General features: G+C 55.8%; 8 protein-coding genes across 8 annotated transcripts; 4 read left to right on the top strand and 4 right to left on the bottom strand.

Moving 5' to 3' along the window:
- Positions 1-182: 182 nt before the first annotated feature.
- Positions 183-1,922, bottom strand: MYCTH_2301788 (uncharacterized protein). Its single transcript, XM_003661843.1, has 3 exons — positions 1,419-1,922; positions 698-1,347; positions 183-644 (listed from the first exon to the last, which is right to left on the bottom strand). The coding sequence occupies exons 1-3, from the start codon at positions 1,604-1,606 to the stop codon at positions 469-471; spliced, it is 1,014 nt and encodes a 337-aa protein (XP_003661891.1). The 5' UTR covers positions 1,607-1,922; the 3' UTR covers positions 183-468.
- Positions 1,923-2,482: 560 nt separating this feature from the next.
- Positions 2,483-4,725, top strand: MYCTH_65400 (pyridine nucleotide-disulfide oxidoreductase-like protein). Its single transcript, XM_003661842.1, has 3 exons — positions 2,483-3,439; positions 3,507-3,821; positions 3,899-4,725. Exons 1-3 carry the CDS (start codon positions 2,487-2,489, stop codon positions 4,596-4,598), a joined length of 1,968 nt encoding a protein of 655 aa, XP_003661890.1. The 5' UTR covers positions 2,483-2,486; the 3' UTR covers positions 4,599-4,725.
- Positions 4,726-5,132: 407 nt separating this feature from the next.
- MYCTH_2138386 (uncharacterized protein) lies at positions 5,133-7,115 on the top strand (the record flags this gene model as incomplete). Its single annotated transcript, XM_003661841.1, has 5 exons — positions 5,133-5,946; positions 6,267-6,627; positions 6,686-6,715; positions 6,785-6,870; positions 6,950-7,115. Exons 1-5 carry the CDS (start codon positions 5,231-5,233, stop codon positions 7,113-7,115), a joined length of 1,359 nt encoding a protein of 452 aa, XP_003661889.1. The 5' UTR covers positions 5,133-5,230.
- Positions 7,116-7,292: 177 nt separating this feature from the next.
- On the bottom strand, positions 7,293-8,079 carry MYCTH_2301780 (guanyl-specific ribonuclease). Its single transcript, XM_003661840.1, has 3 exons — positions 7,949-8,079; positions 7,704-7,893; positions 7,293-7,561 (listed from the first exon to the last, which is right to left on the bottom strand). Exons 1-3 carry the CDS (start codon positions 7,955-7,957, stop codon positions 7,347-7,349), a joined length of 414 nt encoding a protein of 137 aa, XP_003661888.1. The 5' UTR covers positions 7,958-8,079; the 3' UTR covers positions 7,293-7,346.
- A 2,498-nt stretch (positions 8,080-10,577) lies between these two features.
- MYCTH_100518 (glycoside hydrolase family 61 protein) lies at positions 10,578-11,483 on the bottom strand (the record flags this gene model as incomplete). The annotated part of the gene is made up of 3 exons (XM_003661839.1): positions 10,578-10,664; positions 10,760-10,818; positions 10,916-11,483. 3 exons carry the CDS (start codon positions 11,481-11,483, stop codon positions 10,578-10,580), a joined length of 714 nt encoding a protein of 237 aa, XP_003661887.1.
- Positions 11,484-14,291: 2,808 nt separating this feature from the next.
- MYCTH_100519 (uncharacterized protein) lies at positions 14,292-17,498 on the top strand (the record flags this gene model as incomplete). Its single annotated transcript, XM_003661838.1, has 1 exon — positions 14,292-17,498. One exon carries the CDS (start codon positions 14,292-14,294, stop codon positions 17,496-17,498), a length of 3,207 nt encoding a protein of 1,068 aa, XP_003661886.1.
- A 1,867-nt stretch (positions 17,499-19,365) lies between these two features.
- Positions 19,366-20,985, bottom strand: MYCTH_92694 (uncharacterized protein; the record flags this gene model as incomplete). Its single annotated transcript, XM_003661837.1, has 1 exon — positions 19,366-20,985. The coding sequence occupies one exon, from the start codon at positions 20,983-20,985 to the stop codon at positions 19,366-19,368; it is 1,620 nt and encodes a 539-aa protein (XP_003661885.1).
- Positions 20,986-22,318: 1,333 nt separating this feature from the next.
- MYCTH_2024695 (uncharacterized protein) lies at positions 22,319-23,492 on the top strand (the record flags this gene model as incomplete). The annotated part of the gene is made up of 3 exons (XM_003661836.1): positions 22,319-22,717; positions 22,794-23,221; positions 23,297-23,492. Coding segments are annotated over 3 exons (1,023 nt in total), but the record flags the coding sequence as incomplete, so codon positions are not given.
- Between the last annotated feature and the right edge of the window lie 261 nt (positions 23,493-23,753).

The raw sequence follows: 23,753 nt of genomic DNA, 5'->3' as shown, positions 1-23,753 counted from the left end.
ATCCAACATCCTTGCCGCCTCACAGCATTCCTCCATGCCCCTCTTCCACAACAATCAAAACATACAGAGTACGGAGTATGAGAACCTTCCGTCGGCTTTGGTGAATGCTGCATCCCGCTCGCGCATCAGAACCGCACGCCGGAACGCGGCCCCTCGCCACTAGGGCGGGCTGAAAGCATTGACCGCCACATAGCTCCAGTGCTCTACTAACTAATTAATTACACCTCTCACATACGTACAGCTTGGGTCATATATGTTTCCGACCCAATTAATGCGGGCGCCTTGTGGAGTGTGCGGACGTACTGCTGTGCCTTGGAAGCACATGGTTACCGAGAATTTAGCTCAGATACTGCACCCCTTTGAAACGCTTACTATGTAGGGTTTCATCTCGATCGAGCTACACACCTAATGAAGCAGCCCCATCGCCGTCCACGAATATCTTAGTGGCCATCGATTTCAGGTTAATTACTAGAACACAGCAATGGCGTTGGGCGGCGAGGCCACTAGGCCTGGGTGGTTCAAGGGAGCCGAGGTCAAGAGGAAGCTGTATCTGCCCGTCTTCTTGGCGTACTCGCTCAGCGCCTTGAGATCCCAGAGCTCCCCGATGGGCATGCCGAAGCGGTTGAGGAACCACGGATGCAAGACTGCGGTGGTTAGCGTTCTAGCAGCGGTTCAGGGGCGAAGACAGGACACTCACCCAGGTCCGAGATTCCGCCCACAGTCCCATCCGGCTTCAGCGCGGGCACGGCCTCGAACGCCTGGGAATCGCCGGCCACGGCCGCGAACCGGCGATTCCACGCCCAGCGGGCCGTCTCCACGGTCCCGTGCACGCCCGACAGGGTCGCGGCTTGGAACTTGGCCATGTCTTCCGGGGTCGGGGCCTCGAGGATCTCGGTGTAGCCGGTCCGGATGATGAGGATGTCGCCGTGCTTGAACTCGACCCCCTGGTACTTGGCTACCTTCTCGATGTCCTCGGTCGTGATGCGGTACCCGTCGAGGGGGTGGAACGGCGTCCCCGTGGTCTCCTCGTGGTACCGCTTCCAGTCAATGAGGACGCCGCGCCCCACGACGGCGCCGCGTGAGTGCCAGTGGTCGATGGTCGGCAGCGCGTTCTCGGCGGTCGACTGCACCGACAGGGCCTCCTCCGTCGTCTTGACGCCGTTGTACGCCGTGCCGTTGGGCGTCACGTGGCAGAGGCTGTCCCACTGGCTGCTGAACTGCGTGTTGAATTCGAGCTCGTCATCCCACCCTTCAAAGGGCACGCCGAAGGTTTCTCCCAGGTAGAGCGGCCGGTGTACGGGCGGTTTGCGGCCCGGGAGCGGAAACTTGATGCCGTTCAGTGGCCAGCTGCATTTTTGTCAGTCCTCCTTCCTCTCGCCTTCGTAGAATCCGATCGAGCAGGTAGCCGACGAACGCACTTGAGAGAGATTGATACCCCGTCCTTGACCTCGGCGGCGGCGGCGGCTACAATCTGGGGCGTGAGGAAGTTCAAGGTACCAAACACGTCCTTCTTGCCGTCCTTGTCGAACAACCCCCAGGCACACCCTTGGGGCTGCCCTTCGACCTTGGGCAAGTCGTCAAAGTCTGGAACCGAGCTTGGATCCATGGCGGAAGGCTTGGCCGCGCCGCAGTGCTAAACAGGAACACTAATTTAATTAGACCACTATTAGAGAGTGTGTTGGGGGAGGTATTGGTTTGGTGACTTGATGTGGTGAAAGCCCTGAATGGACCGTGGAGCAGGCTGTTTTCTTTGCGTACTTGGCGCGAAGTTGACATGGAGAAGTCGTATTAATTAGGGACATTAAGACTCTATTAAGACGGCCTCCCTCCTGGGCGCTTTTGGGATTATCCCGCCAAACTCCCCGATTTGTCTGTTCCCCAAGACGACGACCCCGCTCGAGCACTTTCCTTTAATAATACCGTTGCCGTCTTATTATAATTAATATCCGATTCTGCCAAGACGAGTGACTGGCTGACCGGTATGGAGAGATATTTGATCCGCCCGACCTGCCTAGCAGGGGCATCTGCCCCATTGTATGTACGGATTATTAGTGTGAGCAGAGAACAAGTTGAGAATTTGCCCCCTTTCTGCATGGGGCGGGGAACACACACAAACAACTTAATCGATCCACCGTGCTTCTTACCCCACCGTTGTTACATCCGCCACCATCCCATGGAACTGCACCGCATCGGGCTTGTCGTCCCCCGGACCTATTGGAAGAGAAAACTGCGGGCGACTGGAGCACCCCGTGCAGTCGGTCCGGAGGATGTCTGAGACGGGATGCGCGAGCGGAACCGAATACGACGCTCTTATTCGGTTTCGTTTTCTGAGTTCTGGACCTCTCAGTGCTGGGGTCGAAACTGGGCGTCCGCATTCGACGGTTTCCGGGCCGTTTGCTCTTGGGGAAACTCTCCCATATAAGCCACTCGCCCATCCCTCGTTACCCAACACTGACTTGGCAGCGTCCCGAACGACCAAACCCGTAATGGCACCCTCAGCTGAAGGCGCCAGCGGCGCCCCGACCCCCGAAGATCTCAAGCTGCACCAGCTCTCTCAGAAATACACGGCCGAAGCAGCCAAGCGTTTCCGACCCGAGGGTCTTGGCCAGTTCATCCGGCTCAAGGAGGTCGGGAATGAACGGTTCCGCGCCCTCGCAGAAGATCCTTGGGTTGATCATGCAGCGCTGAACGCGAAAGAACCGGTCAAGGACGGCTCCAGGTATAAGTTCATCATTCTCGGCGCCGGGTACGGAGGTTTGCTCTATGCTGTCCGTCTGGCCGAAGCCGGGCTGGCGAGTGGGCCGGATGATATCCTCATGGTCGATGCCGCCGGCGGGTTTGGTGGCACGTGGTGGTGGAACCGATACCCCGGCCTGCACTGCGACGTCGAGAGCTACAGTTACATGCCGTTGCTCGAGGAGACCGGGTACATCCCCAAGAGCAAGTACGCGGCGGGGCCGGAGCTGCTCGAGCACGCGTACCGCATCGCGACGCAGTGGAAGTTGCATGACAAGGCGCTGTTCCGGTCGAATGTCAAGACCATCAGGTGGGATGACGAATCTCGGTTGTGGAGTCTCGAGGTCACCGAGGGCCGTGGTCCCGGGCAGCAGAGCCGTGAGCTGAAGCTCCAGGCTCGGTATGTCTTGCTTGCCAGCGGCATCCTCACCAACCCCCAGGTTCCCAAAATCCCAGGCCTCGAAACCTTTACCGGACCCGTTTTCCATACAGCGCGCTGGAATTACGACGTTACTGGTGGGAGTCCCACGGATGAAGCCCTTAACCGGCTTGAAGGTAAGCGTGTCGGCATCATCGGCACGGGCGCAACCGCGATTCAGGTAGTGCCCAAGCTCGCCAAGTACGCGAAGGAGTTGTACGTGTTCCAGCGCACGCCGTCTGGGGTGTGGTGGCGGGGCCAGCGCCCGACAGACCCGGTGGAGTGGTAAGCCGTCCCCTAGAGAGCTCTCTCATCTCGGTCGCATCAGGAAGTTGTTGACGTTCGCATCCAGGAAAACGAAAATTGCTAGGAAGAAGGGGTGGCAGCGGGAGCGGATGCTGAACCTTGACTCGTACCTGACCGACGCCGCCGAAGAGGGCCAGGAGAACATGGTTGCAGACGGGTGGACCGAAATGCCCGCCTTTTCTGCCGTTATCGGCTCTCCAAGACATGGCATAGTCGAGCCAACGCCGGAGAAGATCGCCGAGCACCTCGGGCGGCTGTACAAGCTCGACCTGCCTCACGCCGAGCAGGTGCGGGCGCGGACGGACAGCATCGTCAAGGATCCGAAAACAGCTGCCAAGCTCAAGGCGTGGTACCCAACATGGTAATTATGTCGTGCCCCTTCTCGGAGGATTTCCAGCTGTCGGGAAGGGAAGAGAAGAAAGGCTGATTGTATCCCAGGTGCAAGCGGCCAACATTTAGCGACGAATATCTTCAGACATTCAACCTCCCCAACGTGCATCTCGTCGACACGGATGGCAAGGGTGTAGATGCGGCCAACCCGAGCGGGCTGGTGGTCGCGGACAAGGAATATCCTCTCGACATCCTCGTCCTGAGCACCGGCTACGTGACGCCGAGCATCGGCGGAGGGAGCCCTGCAGTGCGCACTGGTGTTGACATCTACGGCCGCGGCGGTAAGTCGCTGGACGACAAGTGGCAGACCCATGGTGCGGCGACCCTGCACGGCGTGTGCTCGAACGGGTTCCCCAACCTCTTCTTCACCCCCCTGTCCCAGTCGTCCCAGGCGGCCAACAACGCCTTCACCCTAGATGTCGGCACGGAGCATATCGTCCAGGTCATCAAGACAGCCGAGGACAGGGTCGACGGCGATGCCCTTGTCGAAGTGACGAGCGAGGCCGAGGAGGCCTGGTCCTTCGAGATCATGAAGCATGCTGGCTGGTTTGCGAGCGTCACGGGCTGCACGCCGGGCTACATCACCTCCGAGGGCGAGGCTCTGCGGAAGTCGGAGGACCCGATGGAAATGGCAAAAAGGGCCAGGAGTGGGAACCTGTCCCAAGGGATGGCGTCGTACATGAAGTTGTTGCAGGAGTATCGGGCCGATGGGTCGCTCAAGGGATTCGATATTTCCTCGAGAGCTTGAGGGGCTCGGAGATGCGCCGAACTGCAGTTAGTTTCAAGTTGTCGAGCCATCACTATGCTGTTAAGCTTTAATTATAACCTTGGTCAGCGAATTAATTCCCCCCTGACCTCTTCGCTTGTTGCGGTCGCCATGCTTCAAATGGGTAAAATGTCGATCGAAGTGCTAAGTGATACGTATCTCTTTTCCACGGTGGCTTGAAAGCAGGAACCTTTAATTTTCGGGATGAACGATAGAGTAGTGATTTCAACCCATGTGTGATCATTGAAAGTCTGCGAGATCGATTTGAAATCTGTGATAGATGGTGTTACTGCTTAGAGCAGCAGTGCCGGTTTATGCATTGTATGTATGGATTACATTACATACATACTGTAACTAAGCATACTCCGTACCATGAATACAGTACGAAATACAGTACTTCTTTGAGCACAGCTCTGTGTAATCTGTTAGGTGGGGTCAGGCACTGCCGCCGGAGCAATCCTAAGCTTGCTCCTTCTGCCACCGAGCGGAAACAAAAACCATCATTTATTACTCCCTCACCTTGCCTTAGCAATTCGCTCAATTATTCAAGTGCTACTACAACCGGCCTGTCAGAATCTGGAAGGGACCGTTCGATCACTCTTCTGACCACGAGTATGAGCCGATCTACCCCCCGCAAGGCGCGGCACCGCCATCACGCGAGCAACAGCGGTCCCCGCCAAGTGGTCGCCTCGGACTACGAGTCCGACGCTGCGCAGTACATGGAGAACCGCGAATCGCTGCCGTCTTCGAACCCGCAGCCCGCCCGTGACAACACCGAGCTCAGTCTGCGGGTCCTGCGCCGCTATCAACCGAGCATCCGGTCGATCCTCTCCATCGCCGCCAACGCCGTAGCCTACAATTTCCTCGAGTCTACACAAGGGTGGGAGAAGCACGGCGCCGAAGGCACCATGTTCGTCTGCGAGCAGGAGCCGTTTGTCTCGCACACTGGCGAGGTGGTGCCTCGCGTGTGCGTCTTTGTGCTCAACCGCCGCAGCATGGAGAATCTGGAAATCGACCTCTTGAGAGTGACGGACTGCGAAGTGGTCGGGGAGCTGATCGTTTTTCGGCTGGAGGATGATGCCACAGGGACCAATATCCAGGGGGAAGAGGGGGCAGCGGCTAAAAAGATCCTCGGACTCTGGATTCACGCCGACGAGACCAACACGCGGGAGGTGCACGCAAGCCTGATCCTGGGCGCCTGGCAGCAGGGCCGCCAAGCCCTAGGTTCGTACCTCCAGGCCACGACGGCTACTGCACCGGGAAATGGCGCGTTTGCTCCAGATGTCCAGGCTTCTATGGCGCCCGGGGGCAGCTCCGTTGCTGGCAAGCGGTTGAGCGTATCGGAGCTCTTTGGGAAGAAAATTGGCGCATGAGGGCACGGTTTTTCTCTCTTGCCGTGTTGCTGCGACTAGCGGATATCGGGAACGGTGCCCGACAAACAGAGCGAGGTTTCACACACGCAACAGCGCGACGCCGGAAGCTGACCCGCCGTTGGGTATCCAAGGTTGTCTAGGACCCAAGGGTTTTATTACAGTGGCAGCTTCCCAGCATTCATACTGTGTCTTGGGCACTGTTCTTTATTAACCTTGGGTGTCTGTCTCCTCTGACGTTCCCCGCCTTCCGCGCATTTACCGATGAAACAAGCAACAGCAATCGGGACAACATGCCAACTCCCACAGACGGTGACGATGCCATCGCCTCCGCTGTGAAAAGACAGTTGACCCTTGTCTCGTCATTCCAAGGATGGTTGGCTCGAAACATCGGGGCCGACGGAGATCGCAATGACATCATCGCCAGGGTCCAAAAGCGGCTAGACAGCTACCGGCAGTGGCTTGATGCTGGACATGCGTTGGAGAGGCCATCTGAAGATTCTGAGCCCTGGACCATGAGCGTTCAGGTTACCTCTGGGAGTGACGATTCGGAGCATGTGATAGTGGTCACTGGGCCAGGATCGGGTGATCCTATTCGAATTATCGCAAAGGATGACTCGGAGCTCAAGTACCTAATCAGCGTATGTAGATTGCAGCGTCGAATGGAATCAAGAAATGCTAAATGCTGACCTAGCATAGGACAGCTACCTAGGGCACATGACGAAAATCGTACGCACTCCGCCTAAAGTCCTTTTGACGGTTAAGCAGCAGTCCTAACGAGCTAGCTATGGTTCTTAGTGCCACGCCTTTGCCAAAGCGCAGGATACCTTGCGAACACTACTTCGCACCGTCAGGGAATTAGACGAAGAAACATCCCATCTAAGGTACCTTACCCACCAAAAACAGCGTGGTGTTTCCCCCCCCCCCCCCCCCCCCCGGGCCTTGTTAACGGTTTTTCATCAGCCAACCAGCGGAAATTACTGTCCGAACATATATTCGCAGTCTCCAAGAGTACAACGACATCAAGGATATTGGACAACAGCTTGTCGGCCTCATCGCTGAGAACCGGGGTGTCCCAGTTCGGTCCCTCTACGAAGCGGGCGAGTTTGGCCTCAGCTTTCCACAGTAGGGCTGCGTCTTTCCGACCCGAATCCTCGGACTTGGGGAGCTCTGAACAATCGCATTTTGGTATTCTGTACAGTAACGACCTGTTTCTGCGGCAAACGAAGAACTCCGGGTGCGATTTTCGCTAATCCCTCGCTGGACCCCCCTCAGCGAGGTGACCCCAGAGACTGCCAAATCCGCCGCACGACTCCTTCTCCAATCGCTCGAGTCATTGCAATCCGTGCAACAACCCCATTCAGTTCTTCTCGCAAGCAACAAAGTTATTCCCGCTGGCACCGGTGTGCGTGATGAGGGCGTCAAAGTTCCCGCTGCCGTCGAAGATAACGCGATCCGGCCCGGGCGAGCCGCCGCTGTACACGCTGTGGCTCGACAGGATGGGGAACTCGTACCACGGCCCGGCAGTCGGGAAGTCGAATCCTTCGTAGTTGTTGTACCGGTGGGGGTAGCTGTCTGGGAATTCAAGTAGAGTCAGCGTTATTCGTGTGGCGTCTTTCACTCCTTACTACGTCCCATGTTACAAGAGCGCTTGCTGTCGCTCTTGGGTAACTAACTAAAATCGGGGCGGCAGATGGTGGGTGAGGGATCAACTCACTGATGTCGTCGCCGGACTGCTGCAGCGAGTAGCCCTTGTTGAGGGCAGCGTTGATGTGGCTCTGCTCGTAGCACACGCTCCCGCACGTCCAGGCGCAGGCGCGGGCTTCGATGCGGCCTTCGGCCTCCACCGGGAATGGCGCGGCCGAAACGGTGAACGCCGACACGAGGGTCAGGAGGGCGGGGATGAGCTGAGACAGGAATGTCAGCCCAATCCTCAGGTGGGAAGCGAAGGGTGGTTCTTACGCGGACCATGTTTTTCTCTTTCCGGCTGACTGTGAGAGGAGCAGCACAGGAGTTCTGGGGGTCTAGAGGAGCGCGAGTGTCGAGACAGCGTGCGACTGTTGAGAGGTGGAAACGCTACTACTACTACTACTACTACTACTACGCTCGGAGGAACCTGAGATGAAGCTCAAACTTATATGTGCTGTTTTACTTGGAAAAGCAGATCACGGGGTTGTATCCAGGAACGGAAGGTTCGATAACGTGCGGACTAGTCCATGTCGATCCCCTCAACCTCTTCAGACGACCGGTCCCATCTCGAATGCTACGGCACCGTTCTCGCTACTGATAGGCGTTCAAGTCCCACGGCGGCCCTCCAACCCTATCAATTGATGCACATGTCCGTTGCCGTCCGCTAACCCTGAAATCTTACCGAATCTCGGGTTTTAGGCGGCGGAGGGGGGAACCCTTAATAATGGAACTTTGGCGCTGGCAAGCCCCCGGACCTGGCCGTTTCACGTTCTCAACCATGGGGTCCTCCTGCCAGCACGAGCGAGGTTCTCGACACTGATTGGGCCGCAGTTCGCCTGTCTCCCGCGTGGGGCTCCCGCAGATCGGCATCGGCGCTTGCGGCACGAGCGGGGAGTTGATTTTGCCTTCCGAACCGGGAAGCTCACATGGCTAGGACTGCGTAGTGTAGCGTACTGCTCCGTAGTAGTGTGGTTTAGGAGGGGCCGCTGTCGGGTTGCGACCTGGCCGGCGTGGGCTGCTAGTTTCGTGCTATTAATATGGCTTCTGCTGTTAATTACACAGTAATTATCGGTTGGCAGACTCCGACAACGGCCTCGCCCGATCTCTTCTTCTCTGACATCCCGCGCCCTCCCTTTGACAACTTATCGCATTGAGACAGAGAGAGTGTGTGTGCGACCCGAGTCACTCAGGTACTTACTTGCTTTAATATGGCGAAAGCTGGTCTTTCTCACCGGATTAATCTAGTCCGAGGGAGGAGTTCTGCATGTATATATGTACGTATATTTTTTATTGGCCAAGGGAACTATTAAGTAACTAAATACGGAGATAATAGCTGAAAGTTTTGCCTGTGCTCACCCAAATCTTCTTGTCGCCGTTTTCCTTCCCCGCAGTCTTCTCACGACACCTAACTAGTTCCGAGTCGGGGAAACGCCTACCTGATGGTGCTAGTGAGGCGGGCTCTGGTCCCGGCGGTCGAGTGAGACGTTGATAGTGCCCACCGAAACAAAGTTCTGGATGACAACAAGTGGTGGCGGTGAGCAGACCTGGGGTGGAAACTGGTGATGACAAACACAGGCCGGGATAATATGCTGCGGAAGGTCGGCGTTGACTCCTTGGAACGCTCCCGCGTCGGTGGGCAGCAGTAGCTGCTGCTGGTTGGCGAGCTGCCAGTGCTGACTGCTGTCGCACTCGTGAACCCGGTCGAACCGGTCGTGTTGGAAGGCATGGGCCATGTCATGGGCCATGTCAGACTGGTCGAATCCGGGGTAGGCGAACCGTCCATCCCGGGGCGTTTCCTCTTGCGATGTGGCCTGGAACATATGCAGGGGAGGGGGGTTGTCTAGATGGCCAGCGTTTGCGTCTTCAATGCCCGTGACTTGGTCGTTGTCCAAGAACCAGGCGCAGGCTTCCACATCAAGTCCGAGTTCATCAACACTGGCGTCGGTCATGTCCAGATACTCGCTAGCCTCCGGGCAGAAGAAGTTGACGGGCTCCTGCTGGCTAGGCTCGGTGAAGGCATCAAAGGGGTCGACAGAGTAGATAGACATGCCCACCTCGTCCTGGAGCAAGAAATAAGCTTCGCCGGAGCCGTCTCCCGAGCAATCGGCCGTGATCTCCTCGGCCACAGCGGGGCCATTAGTTACTAACGCGCAGTCTTCTTCAAGGAAGTCCATCTCCCGTGCCGTGACTGCAACAGCTGGGTCGGGTTCTGGTAGTACGGCGATACTTGGGCATTCAACATACTGCTCCCAATCTGGGGGATTGATCGTGGTGTCGTACGCGTCTTCTTCCATGCGTGGCGGCACCTGCTCGAGTGCTGTGGCGGGGACGGTTTCATACCTTGAAGATGGCCCCATCATATCCCACGCGGAAGGATAAGAAGGGGAAGTCGATCAAGGTAACGGGTTCACGCCAATGACAAGAATGTTGCAAATATGTTAATCTTGGTGTGAATACGATCTGGTCATCATGTTGGTTTGGGAGCGGGAGGCGGTGAGTTTGGCTGGCTATTTGTACCCTGTGCGGGCTCGGACTTGCTGGGTCAAAGAAGGAAAAGAGCGTGTGTTGGTGCAAGACCACGGATGCTTCGGCGCTTTGTTGTGACAGACTCGACAATGGCATTGTCCGACTTGGCAGATTCGAGTTCGTGATGATCATGGTTCCCAAACAATGCGACCAAGTTCGAAAGCAAAACCCCCTTGATCACTAACCATGTATCACAAAGAGTCCGACCATGCGGCTTCGGGTGGGTTGACAAGGTGACCAGAAGGTCCACAAGAAGGAAGATTGTTGAGATTCCCGAGTATGTACAACAAACAGGAAGTACCGTAGGCAAGAGAGATACCACGATGATGACCCAAGAACACGTCTAGCCAACGACCATCCATGGGCCACAGAGGCTTTAGCAGGTGAACACGCCGGGGCCGGGAATCTGGTAGCTGGTGACGGGGGGCCAGTAGATGTTGATCTTGACTCCGGGGTCGGTACCCTGTCGATCACGACCGCGTTAGTAATGTTGTAATTAATCATTACACAGGGGCGGTAATTCGGAAAATAGCAACATATATTAAACAACGTATGTACCTTGTAAGCGCCCGGGAAGCTGACGGTGGACGGCGTCTTGCTGCCGGTGCCGCCGACGACTGGAGAAGAAGAAGTATCAATGTTAGCCATCACATCTGTCCCGCCGCTTTTTTTTTTCTTTATTTTCCTTTTTTTTTTCCCTCTGGACAAACGTACTATTGAGCTGGGCGCACTCCATGTAGAACTGAGCGCCGGGGTAGTTGGAAGCTCCGTGCAGGGCAAGCATCTCGGCGCGGAGGAGGTACTGGCCGGGGGCGATGCACTCGGGGATCTTGATGTTGTGGCGGCCCTGGCCGTTGATGACGCGCTCGGTGCCCCAGACGCCGTTGGTAAGGCCGTCCTCCTGGATCTTGAACCAGCCGCCGCCGACGCCCGAGTCGGTGGTGGCGTTGTCGACCTTCTTGAGGTAGGCCATGGTCGGGCCCTTGTGGCTGCTGTCCATGATGTCGTTGGGGGCCGAGCCGGTGGTGCTCAGCATGTACCGCCAGACGGCCGTCACCGTCTCGCCGGCCCGGACCGTGATGACCTTGTTGGTCGGCGTCGTCGGGTTGGGGGGCCCGTTGCAGGCGATCGAGTTGGACGTCACGTCCTCGATCGGACCGTTGTACGACGGCACGCGGACACCCTGCCCGATGCCCTGGTTGACGCCGCCCACCTCGAGGGATGAGAAGATGGTGTGGGCGCTGGCGGCACCGGCCAGAATCAGGGGCGCGAGAACCTTCATGGCGGGCAAGAAGTGGAAAAAAAAATAAAGGTTGTTTATGGCAGCGGGGGCAACGAACCAGAGGATGCTGTCCTGAGGGTGGAAGCAAAGGACGAGTGACCGACACGGCGGCTGATATCTCTAGAGTTATATATATATATGTATGAGAGCATGCTAATCTTGTGTGGTCTGCTGCTACTCCGGATTTGCCGTTATTTGCTTCTCAACATAGAGTAACCCACAGCTCCCCCCCTCCCCCTTCCCCTCTCCCTTCGCGCTCCGGCATTGCTTTCCCCCTGTCCTGCCCCGATCTAGAGCGCATGTTGGGCCGGATCTCTTTGTGGAAGACGATTTCGGTGGCAAGTCAATGGCCAAGGCGGGCTCGAAGAGAGAGAAGCCGGGTTGACTGAGGGCGCGATGCAACATCTCGGCATCGAGTCCAGATCCTGCAGGGGTTGCCGACTCCCAAAACAGCATTTGCCTGGTTAGCGGAGGCTTATGGTCCGGGGCCCGGGGCATTGTATGTAGCAGAAGGCGGCCGGTAGCCCTACCGAAAATCCCTAGACTGGCAGAGCCAAGCATCTGGGCTGTCATTTGCAGTCTCTGGGCTGGCCTTCTTTGTAGTTCTTTTGGTTGCCTCGAACTGGCAACCTCCCACTCAGAAGGTCTGCTGCCTGATACCCAAGACGGAGAATGTGGTCCCGCATGGCCGGCAACGACCATCCACCGTCACCGTCAAGAGGGCCCAGATACCCGGTTACTATCGTCTAAACTTTGGATAACGAATAAGAATCCTGCTCGCGATGGGGCGCCTTCTCCTTCTCTTTCTACCACACGCGCACCAAGCTATTCCCCTATATTTTCATATCGCTCGGGCCTCTTCCCTCCCTTCCCCTCAAAATAAGGTCAGGCGTTGATCTTGCGCGATAGGTAAAGAAGGAAAAGAGGGTAGAAAGGACCAGATACCTGCTTTCTAGCTTCGGCTCTTTCTAACCTCTAATTAGCATTTGCTTCTTCTCTTGCACCTCCGCTCGCAAATATCTCAGAGATGCCTTTTTCTTTCATTATTGATGACAACGAAAATTATGACGTGACATCATTTAATGCTCTTCGAAGGCTCCTCTCCTATCAATTGGAGCGGAATCCGATCAGATGGCAACGTTAAGGTATTAATAATTAGCCAAGACAGGCTGGCGATTGGAATGATCACCTAATACTAGGTTCCTCTTAAACATTCGGCAATGGAATGATCGATTTCAGGGCCTATTAGCCATTTGCTATGAGTTTGTGCGATGGCGACAGATGGTGAACCAAGAGCGAATATGATAAATACATACTCGACAACACTTTAAACACCCTATGTAATTACATTTGGGAGCTATCTAAGTATACGCCCTTGTCTGGATCTGCAGCGTTGCAGTGACGGGCTGCTCTCAACTTAACACTCGGGGGTCAGACCATTCTTATTCTTCCGTCAATTGATAATACCAGCGCACGAGAGCACTCTTGTCGTCTTATCAAATACCTAATATCCGCTCACCCCATCTCCACAGCACTCAAAAGAACCCCACGATTATCTGCCGTCTGCTCCTCCTTCAAGCAGAACCGCCCGGTGTGGATGCACAATTGGATCCCAGCCCCAGCGTGGCGGTTGTTGCCATGGAATCCCGAATCTCTGGCCACCACTGCCCGTGTCCGGGACGGAGGTCGCTCAGGCCAAAGCTTCCCGTGTTCATTATCTCCAACAATGAGCATCATCTGCATCGTTTTATCAGTCCATCCAGCCTTCTTAACGCAAATCATCGTGCCCTGCGTCAGACAACCAATATCTCTGCCATACGCGAGTCCATCATCACATCGAGGAGCGCGAGGGACCATCTGCCCCGACACCATCGGCGGGGTTCGCCAGTCTCAATACGATTTATTAAGCCTTCCTAGCCATCTCCTCTAACCGATAGTGATTTTACCTATGCTATAATTAATACGGTATTTATTAAACATGTCGCATAGTGCTTACAACAAGACGTCTAACGTCCCACTTGTGGTGTGAGTAATGCGTGCACCACGCTCAGAGAACTTTATTATTATTTTTTACCGCCGTCGGAGGGAATTAGACCTTTCTGCCCTCGTGTCTCCGAGAAAAAGGTATAACATTGCTTAGGCTGACAAGGGTTAACACGTCAGAGGTAGTATTAAGTAATGCGCGAGAAAAGAAAGTGAAAGAGCTGTGGTTGACAACTGTTGCCTTGCGCTGGCAATTGACCCAGCATGCTGTGAACGAAATCAGTGCCAAGGTGCCCAAGTTCTCAGCAGGTATATATGTACAGTATATACATACAGTACGGATGGCAAACACTACAAAGCTGACCTCGCACGGGTGACGGAGAGTCGGTGTTTCAAGAACGGCGGAGCCCCACATTCCCCACGCGCGTGCTCCGGCCCGCTGACGGCATCGGCCTACCCACCCGCCATCGCGGATCGCACTTCGCTCAATCGGTTTGCAACAGGCTGCCCCTGCCAGCCACAGTCGTCGGCAATTGAATTAGCTGTCATGTGGCCACTTTATGCCTTATAAACCTCGCACATTTCCCCCCCGGCTCCTCAACCCAGACTTCTTCTTCTGCCCGCGGATGCTCGAATCAACCTCTAACCTCGCCGAATGCCTCGATCGATCGTTGCGGAGCTGCCGCGCCGTCTGTTACGACAGAGAGCGCGACCAACCCTGCCAATCCAAAACCCAAAACGCGCCCGCCGCATTAGCCGCCACAGGCATACTCAGTTTCGAGACTCACCGTCGCCCAGCTCGGCGAACCCGTCGCTGATGTCGTCATGGGTTCATCGGGAACCCCGACCGGCTCGACAAACGCTGATGTCGTCGTCGATCTGTCTTCTGCCAATCCGTACTCGCTTCACAAGACTACACATGCCCGCCGCTCAGAGTATGTGCGTCCGCATCGCATGCGAATAAAGGTCGGCACTTGGAACGTTGCTGCATGTCCCGGCACGGATAAGGACCTTGCAAGGTGGTTTATCGATGGGGAAGGTCTGGACCCCTCACTCGGATCGTCAAAGCCGCCGGACGATGATGGACCGGCAGGAAGGAGAGGCTTCGATGGTCCTTCCCGCGGCGAGATCCCGATTGAGCTTGCAGAACGTGGCAAAATCGGTCTCTATGTTCTTGGCCTCCAAGAGGTTAATGACCTCGCGGCTCCGAGCCAGTACATGTCCTGGATCTACGCCGCGGACGATTCGATGATGGGGAAGTGGAAGGCGGCTCTGGAAGCAGCTTTACCACCAGACTACCAGCTCGTTGTCGTCGAGCACTTGGCCGGACTCCTGTTGCTGGCTTACGCCTCCCCAGAGATCGCGCCGACAATAAGCAATGTCAGCACGAGCTCTGTCGGCACTGGTGCCCTGGGATATTTGGGGAACAAGGGGGCTGTGTGCACCCGCATAGTGTTGGGAGAAGTCACCCAGCTGTTGTTCGTGAACTCGCACCTGGCGAGCGGTGTTGAGGACTATTATCTCGAGCGTCGGGTAAGCCAGGCCCAACAGATCATGAACCAGGCCCGTTTCGAACCTATCGTCATTTCTGGCGTCTCCGAGGATGAAAAGACCAAGATTGGGGATGAGGACTTTGCATTCTGGTTCGGTGATCTCAACTTCCGCCTCGACCGGCTTCCGGGCGACGACATCCGGCGGCTCCTGATGCTCCATACTCGAGGAGAATACGACCTGTCCAAGAGGGAGCTGCGCCGGGAGAGCTCGCTTGAGGGTGAACCCATCGTGGTCCACCGCTCGTCTGATAGCAGTGACGAAGTCACGGACAGAGATCCCAACCGAGAACCCCAAGACCGGTCCGAGGACAGGGTTGTTGATGCCAAAGGAGCCGACGATGACTCGATCAACCTTCCGGACCCAGACGACTTCCCGCAGGACCCGCAGGAGGATCCCGCGTCCCTCCAAGCCACGCTCAGCTCTCTCCTTCCCCATGACCAGCTGAAGCGACTTATCAAAGAACGCAAGATCTTCCACGAAGGCTGGCGCGAAGGACCAATCACCTTTCTGCCTACCTACAAGTACGATGTGGGCACAATTGCGCTCTTCGACTCCAGTGAAAAGCGCCGGCCGCCGAGCTGGTGCGACCGTATCTTGTACCGCACACGCAATGACATCGAACAGTACAAGCGTAAGGCCAAAGAAGAGGAGGAGGCGCGCAAAAAAGACGAGGAGATGAAGGCGCGGGGCATCGAAGAGGCGGTCGATGACGACGTGCTCTTCTCGTACGATCCTGAAAACGACGGCGAAGAGCAAACGAATAGTGCAAAGGACCTAGGATGCGACGAATATGACGACGCCGAAGATGGCGGCTGTGATCAATCTCCGGATCCAACCGAGGACGACAGGATACACTTGGAGCTCTACACCTCCCACCAACGAATAACATCATCGGATCACAAGCCTGTCAGCACCATCTTCACGCTCTACTACGACGCTGTCGTGCCGGAACTAAAATCCAAGGTGCACGCGGAAGTGGCGCGAGCGCTGGATCGGGCAGAGAACGAGGGGCGTCCGGGAGTCACCATCGTGGCTGACCATCATGATCCCCGAGGTGGATCCCGACGCGGCGGCTCTGAGTCTCCTACACACGTTGATTTTGGGGAAGTCGTGTTTCTGAAAAAGTACACCTTCTCACTCACGTTAGCGAATACGAGCAGCGTGTCTGCAAAGCTATCGTTCGTCGAGAAGCCGGCAATCGACGATTCAGGGAATGACGAGTTAGCGGAAGTACAATGGTTAACGACATGCTTTGTGCGCTCCGAGGTTGCTGATGATGACACCGGATCCGTGGACTTGGGGAAGGAGGTGACGCTCGAACCTGGCGAGACGCTCAATGCTGTGCTCGAAGCCCAGGTCACGGATATCGCACATTCCCGGATGCTCAACGAGGGGCAACCGACCTTGGAAGACGTTCTAGTCCTCCGCGTCACAGACGGCAGAGACCATTTCATCCCCGTCCGCGCATCCTGGGCTCCAACATGCATAGGACGCTCTGTCGATGAGCTCATCCGAGTTCCCGACGGGGGCATACGGGCATTCGCCCTCTCACTCTCGGAACAAAAGGGGGGAAGGACAGGCGCGATCCCATACGATCTCCCAGTTCACCGCCCGGCTCCCAAAGAGCTCTTCCGACTGACCGAAGCCATTGAAACCACGACCCAGCGCGTCCTAGCCGACGCTCAGATGCTCGACGATTGCAGCATCCCGTCAGACCCCGGCTGGCCCTTCGACGAGGCCGCTTGCAAGTCGACCGATATCGACACCCGCACTTCCCACATCATCTCTCTCCTCGACGCCCTCGACCAAGACCAACCCCTTCCCACCGTCTTCGCCCCGGAAACGCCCGCCCTCCACCGGCTCGAGTCCCTCGCACAGACCCTCGTCCTCTTCCTGCGCAGCCTCACCGACGGCGTCGTTCCCACCCCGCTCTGGAACCGGATCGACCAGGCCGCCCCTTCCATCCCCTCGCTCGCCAACCCGGCCAGTCCGCCCTCGGACGAGGCAACGCTCGAGAACGACCGCACCACGGTCCTCGACATCCTCCAGTCCGCGCCCCACCACAACATCTGCTTCGTCTTCCTGACCACCACCCTCGCCAGGGTGGTGTCGGAGCTCTCTCCCCTGTCAAAGGCCGACTTGGCCGTCCTCAAGAGCGCCGAGGCGTCCCTGCCGAAGGGTGGTGCGGGCGCGGGCGCGGCGCTTGGCGGGGTCCTGGGCGGGGTCGGAAGGAGATCGTTTGGTTTCGTGCGCAAGGCGGGTGGTGCAGGTGCAGGTGCAGCAGCAGGTACGCCCCTAGCGGTGGCGTTGGCGGCACTGGAGAAGCGACGGGTAAGAGAGAGACGGGTGGCTGAGGTTCTCGGCGAAATCGTTTGTAGGGGTTCGGCCGGCGGCACGTCGGCGGAGCGAAAGTTAGGGGAGGCGAGGAGGAGGGCGGTCGTAGAGTTGTTTTTGAGCCAGCGGGGGAGAGGTGAATGAATGTGCGATTCTTCACCCTCTGAGTCTTGTCTGTCTGTGGGATATATACCTAATTATCGGCCGTGATCTTTTTGATTTGTGCCGGTTGAGCTTGCTTGGGTGAGGTCGTTAATTAAATAACGATGAGGTTCACGGTGGGCGGAGTATTTAATAGGGGTTGTTTTGGGCAGAACTTCAACTTCCGGGTTATTTAGTTATACAAGGAATGGCGTCGCTGATTTCGAACTTTCGAGCTAATTACACTGTCAAGTTGAATACCCTACGTATATACTTTTGCTCGCATTCCGTTCGCTATTACCCCGTTCCACAGGACCATGGGGAATCTCGCTCTAATAATTACCTGGTATGATAGACCTGGGCTCAGCCACCAATGATCAGTTGGTTTTGACGTTCGTCCCGAGCACTCCTGTATGAGTCTTATCTTCTTGCAGCCCTTTCGCGTGACAGGTCGTCACCAGCACAGCAACCAATTCCACCTACTGACCCATTGATGACACATCGAAGAACCTCCTGCGTCTCGCACGGCCCCGCACGCCCGTAGCAGAGAAACAGCGACTCTTTCCGTCGTCTTTGTACGTACAATACTGTCGACTTCGCCCCGCCCATATGGTTATTTGTAGGTTAATTATTCGTTCTCCCGAGCCCTACTCTCCTTACCGCTGCCAATCGAGACTGTCCCAGCTTTCCGGTGCATTTCGTCAATTGCAACTTTTCACTCGACCCCGGGTTGTATTTCGGCTCGACTTCGCGCTTCCACCGGCATCTCACCTCCGTCTGCGCTTTTGTTTAGGGTTATATACGAGGGTGCCTCCTTTCATTCGTGGGCCTGGCCATGTCTATAGGCACCACGACCGTCACCCTCCCAAGCGGCCATAACGAAACAAGATGGACAAAGTAGCGCTGCAATTAGTTTCAGCCGATCATGAACAAACCCTCCATGTCGCGAAGCGCTCGGCTTCCGAAAAACCGGACAGCATCTCTGATAGCAAAAGGATCAAGATTTCTCATACCGGTTCGACAAAACCGGATGTCCAACCTCGGGCTGTTCCCTTGAGGGTTCCTTTCCCAGAGAAGGTAATATGCTTGCATCCTTAAATCCCAGGAAACTCTTTAACTGTTCGGAAGCCTGCAGTTTTTGAAGAACGGAACGGCGAGATCGAATTCCGAGTTGTCAACAACGATGGTGAGAGAGAAAGCACAATTGCCGAACGCAGTTGCGAGCTCGAATAAGCGTAGGAGGCGTTGAGAGTAGTGGCAAGGAAGGAACAGAAAGAGTGCCTTGTTGAACTATCTACAAAGGAGAGAAAGAGCGATATAAATAGACAAAAGAAAATGATCCGTGCGTCGACGAGCCTGCAAAGTGGCTTGCATTGCTCGTGGCTAGTGTCCCAGAAGCTCTGTCGCTTCTGACAACAATCATCCTTACAGGCCTCAAATGCCTGTTTCAGAAACAACTCCCGAAGATGCCCAAGGATTATTACATCGCACGCCTCGTCTACGATCGCGCTCATTTGTCTTTTCATACCCTGGAGGAGGTGTATGTAATCCGTACATATACACATGTTTCGTGGTTGCACAAGGAGTGCAAGGTGGAAGAGCGCAGTGTCTGCATGTTAAGACCTCGCAGGGATATGAGCAGTGCGCCCAGAATCACCTGTGTAGAACGCTCATTAGTGGGCGTCTTCGGCTCGATGCTTGTCAGAATACCTACTTAGGTGCAATTGCTGGAAGCAGCAATTGCGGCGTCGCTTTTGCAGTTTCACAATGCTGTCCGATGTTGGTGACCTTGGTTCGTTATGAAAGAATGCGGTTGGTAAAAGACGATCGATAGCTCTCCCGAATTCCTCGATCCGTGGCTGGGAGAATCTCAGCGGTTGAGCGTGGTGCCGGAGAGCGGATCCTGGGTGGCGTGGTCGGGTTTGTGAGGGCTGGCGAATATACGAAGGCGGTTGCGCCAGGTTTTCGAAAGCGCTTGTTCGAGCGTCGTCACTTGGGACTTCAGGTTTTCAATCTCGTCCCGCAAATGTTCGTTAGTTGTGCGGAGAGGGTAGGTCTCGGCCCGACATTGGCGTAGCTCGCTCTCGAGAGACAGGCGATCGTCCTTGAGTAGTCGTACACGACTCCTGCACGCGTCTAGGGATGCCTGGAGGCGACGGGCCCGCTCAAGAGCGGTTGCGTGAGACTTGGAGAGGGCGTCGTAGCTTCGCTTGAATCTGTTTGCTTCGGCCACGCTGCGTGCCCTCACTTCCGACAGTCGAAGCCGCAGCTCGTGTTTAATGCTTGAGAGAACCTTAATCTTGGTTTGTTGCTCGTAGACTAATCGGTCCGATCTCACGTTGGCCTCGTGCAACTGGCGCTCGAGATCAGTTTTGGCCTTCTGTAGAGCTTTCCCATTGCTCTTTTCCTCGGCCAACAAGCGATCCCCCTCGGCGTACGCGTTCAATAACCGGCACTCCCAATCCTCTTGTTTGTCCCGCAAGGCCGCGGCTTTTGCTTTTTCGATCTCCAACAAATGCCGAGTCGAAGATAGATTCTGAACTGCTTCTGATAGACGTCGTTCTAGCTCCTCTTTGGCTTCTTCCAATATTTTCGTCTGAGCGCTTTCTTCTTTCGACAAAGAGTTCGCTTGGGGGCTGGTTTCGGTCGCTTCAACCAGCCGCCTCCTCAAGTCAGCTTCCGTTTGTTCGAGGCTTCTTGTGTTGGCTTTCTCTTGCTCCAACCTGCTTCTAGCGTTCCTGAGCTCCTCTCGCAAGGCAGTAACCAGGCTCTCAAACCTCCGCCTGTCGTTGTTCGCCGCTTTCACCAGGTTTAGCATTCCCGTGAGGCGACTGTGCTCGGCTTTCCGGGTTTCTTGGATCCGCCAAATAGCATCGTGGCGCTCTTGGATCAGCTCAGTTTCTCGGGTCCTGGCGCGGTGGAGTTCGGCTTCCAGATCCCTTAGGCAATCCTCTAAAGTGCAGATAGAAGTGTTGGCAGCTGCCAGATCGCCCTGCAGCTCGGAGACCATGGACTTTGCGTTTTTGTGGCTCGACAGCCAAGCGGAGAGCTCCGACGCCAGGTCGGCGTCCTCGTTCTGGACACCAAGAAGCTCGAAACATTTCTGACGCTCCAGCAGTAGATTGTCCCATCGCGAGTTCTCTGTGGCTGCATTCCCTTGCCCCTTTGTCAGGCGCTCGTGGAGTTTGGCGGCCCCGGCTACGGCTGGTTTCCAGTTCTGGGAGACTTGGCTATATTGAGAGGTGCGGTGCTCCCGACAAAGACACAGCTTCGCCAGCCTCTCGAGATCGTGGTGCGTTACTTTGGTTGGTGGAATTGTGGCCATTTGCCCGAGCTCAGTCATGACGGTAGCGGCATCAGAACCGGTCAGAGACTCTCGACAGCGGGTAGCATGACTATGCTTGACGCATCCGAGACATTGAACCTCGAGGGCGGTGTATGAGTTGGCGATCTGGAGGAGATTTGCAGGGTCCCAGTACGGTTCTGGCATGGCCGCGACGAACGAACGTGGCGAGGAAACACACGCCTAAGTTGTCTGGAAGAAAGAATATCAGCAAGTGCACAATGACAAAGGAGGAACTACAGGGGATACTAAATCGCAGCCTTTTCTGTGAACACCACGACAAAGCTGCGTTCTGCGGCAGATTCCATCTCCCCGCCGTAATTAATGCATTGGGCGAATTCCAGTTCTGACTTGGCTGTCATGTCGAGATATGTTCCAATACTGCACTTGGCCGGAAACGTGGTAAGATGGCTAATTGAGGCTGCACCTGGTTGAGGAAGGGTGCAGAACGGCTGCAATACCGCATTGCCTTAGCCATTCTTTCCAATGAATCTTAGGATTTGGGACGCGTGCAACATGGATTCACACGTGAAGCATGGATTCAAGACAGGCAGAACTGGGAACAGCGTAACAGAGGAGTTGCCTAAAAAGCAGAATTTCTGGACCTTAATTACCAGACTACGGTTGCTGTTTCCCAACATGCCCTGTGTAATTACGTATTTGAACAGAGAAGTCTCGAATACAAGTATCCCGAGCCACTTCTTGTTTTCATTCAATTTGAATGGGGTCTTTTCTGCAATTTTATGACTTTCCTCCGTCTCTTACCTAGGATAAAATCTTGCAACGCCTCACATCTTCTCTCACTTCTTTTAGGTTCAAGAAGAAGTCTCCCCCCCCCCCCGGCGGAGACGCGCAAGCTGCACATCGTTGGCGCATAATTAGCTGCACCAAGAATGATTTTCCGGAATGAATTCGGCACTGGTTTAAAGTCGACTATTGTGTCACTGTCCTGCCAGGAGGAGAAAAGCCCGTCCATCTTTGCAATGGGGACAGATTTTCCTTCACCAATCTCGTCTGCATGCAGACTGCGTTTCAGGATGCCGATACGAGAGATACCTGGCCGATGAGAAGCCAGAGTGGATACAGAAAGCAGATGAGATGCACCGCTGGCTGTCATTATGATGCGGCGTACGCTTCGTTCTCATCATGCTACCTTTCGCTCAGCCAAATACCTCGGGATCATTTCCAGTATTGTGCGTTGTGCTTTCGGGGCGAAGAGCAGAGTCATCCACGTTCGGGGAGTTTCCATTGGATGGTAACTTGTTTAGACGTTTTGCAAGTGGCAGAGCCGAGGTTTCGCAAGCTGTCCGCTCTTACGCCAGTTGCACTTCCTTCTACAAGCCCTTCTCTTTTGCCCGTCAGGGGTCTAGGTGATTGCGCGGCAGCTGAACCCTTGCCAGCAGGGCGTCCCTTTTTGACGATGCATCTGAGACGCCTGCTCCTGCTTTCTGGGGCATGGAGCGTCTTTGGCCAGTACAATACCCTGGAAAGCGTCCTAATCGCTCAGAGCGCCACCTTGTCCACTCTAAATGCTTGGCTGCAGTCTCAGTCACTCATCTTTCAAATCCTGAGCAACGCACAGGGGGTGACACTCCTGGCACCAAGCAACAATGCGCTCAACCAAATGTTCGGCACGTCGCTCTCCAGTGAGCTGGCCTCGGACCCCAACTTCCTCACGGCCTTCCTAGCCTACCACGCCCTGGACGGCGTCTACTTGGTTTCGAACCTGTCCAACACCAAGTCCACATCGATTCCGACGTTCCTAAACGTGGCGGCGTACTCCAACGTGAGCGGTGGACAGGTAGTCCGTACACTGTCCCAGAACGGCTCTGTGACCCTCGTTACCGGCAACAACATGCAGTCCAACCTCCAGCCATATGTATGTTCGACCGACCTCCCCTTGTTCCCAGCATAAGGCCTCCTATTAGTAGTGAGCTAACAGCCACACCGCCAAGGACTACAACTACGTTGGCGGCACTGTGCACATCATCGACTCAGTTCTCTCCATCCCGGGCAACTTGACCAATACCCTCATCGCCGGGGGGCTTACGGCCGCGGTGGGCGCGCTGCGCCGGGCGGGCGTCGAGGCGTCGATCAACGCGGCCGCAGACGTGACCGTGTTCGTGCCCAACAACGACGCCTTCAACGCCATTGGTAGCCTCGTCAGCTCCATGACGCTCGAGCAGCTGACGACGGTCCTCAACTACCACGTCGTCCAGGGCAAGGTGCTCTATAGCGAGCTGATCTCGGGCGGCAGCGAGACGACAGTGGAGGGCGCCGGCGTCAACTTCCGGGTCCAGAATGGGGCGCTATTTGTCAACAGCGCGAGGGTGGTGGCATCAGATATCCTGGTGGCCAACGGGGTCGTGCACATTGTGGATGGGTAAGTTGCAAAGCAAGCCCGGCGAGACCTGTTTTGGTGGCCCCCACGACATGTTCTGATCAACAATAATCGCAGGGTGCTGAATCCGGCCAACACCACTGCCACGCCTGACCCCGACGCCGCCACGCAGCCGCCTGCCTTCAACGGGGCAAGCAGCGCGACCGGCGGGGTGCCGTTCACGTCGGCAGTTGCCAGTACCACGACGGTTAGCGTGAGCAGCACCCCGACTGCCAGCTTCCGTCATCCGTCTCCTGTTCAGGGAGCTGCTCCGGAAAGAAGGGCTTGCATGGCCGCGGCAGCTGTGTTTGGAGGCGTTGCGGTGTTGGCAAACTGGTAACGTTCGGTTAGTCGCGGCGTTTATGAGGAAGCTCTTATTGGATAGTGAATCCTCCAGAAGACCTTTCCACTGTGGTTTGAGTCCGCAGGGGGGCGCGGTGAACACATAATTAATTACTCCGTAGAGCGCCAGAAAAGTCAACCGGTGACGGAATAAAGCCAGACAGGGACTCGGCATGATACCGGAACTTATAAC

Source organism: Thermothelomyces thermophilus, chromosome 2 (assembly GCF_000226095.1).
Source record: "Thermothelomyces thermophilus ATCC 42464 chromosome 2, complete sequence".
In the NCBI taxonomy this organism is placed as follows: domain Eukaryota; kingdom Fungi; phylum Ascomycota; class Sordariomycetes; order Sordariales; family Chaetomiaceae; genus Thermothelomyces; species Thermothelomyces thermophilus.
This window is presented reverse-complemented; position numbering and strand designations above follow the sequence as displayed.

Excerpts from the sequence above, each read along its gene's own strand:
- MYCTH_2301788 (XM_003661843.1), bottom strand. The coding sequence starts at position 1,606 with ATGGATCCAAGCTCGGTTCCAGACTTTGACGACTTGCCCAAGGTCGAA. Across the intron at positions 1,348-1,418 it reads GGGGTATCAATCTCTCTCAA|CTGGCCACTGAACGGCATCA; the intron begins GTGCGTTCGTCG and ends ACAAAAATGCAG. Across the intron at positions 645-697 it reads GGGCGGAATCTCGGACCTGG|TCTTGCATCCGTGGTTCCTC; the intron begins GTGAGTGTCCTG and ends TAACCACCGCAG.
- MYCTH_65400 (XM_003661842.1), top strand. The coding sequence starts at position 2,487 with ATGGCACCCTCAGCTGAAGGCGCCAGCGGCGCCCCGACCCCCGAAGAT. Across the intron at positions 3,440-3,506 it reads CCGACAGACCCGGTGGAGTG|GAAAACGAAAATTGCTAGGA; the intron begins GTAAGCCGTCCC and ends GTTCGCATCCAG. Across the intron at positions 3,822-3,898 it reads AAGGCGTGGTACCCAACATG|GTGCAAGCGGCCAACATTTA; the intron begins GTAATTATGTCG and ends ATTGTATCCCAG.
- MYCTH_2301780 (XM_003661840.1), bottom strand. Across the intron at positions 7,562-7,703 it reads GCAGTCCGGCGACGACATCA|ACAGCTACCCCCACCGGTAC; the intron begins GTGAGTTGATCC and ends TTGAATTCCCAG.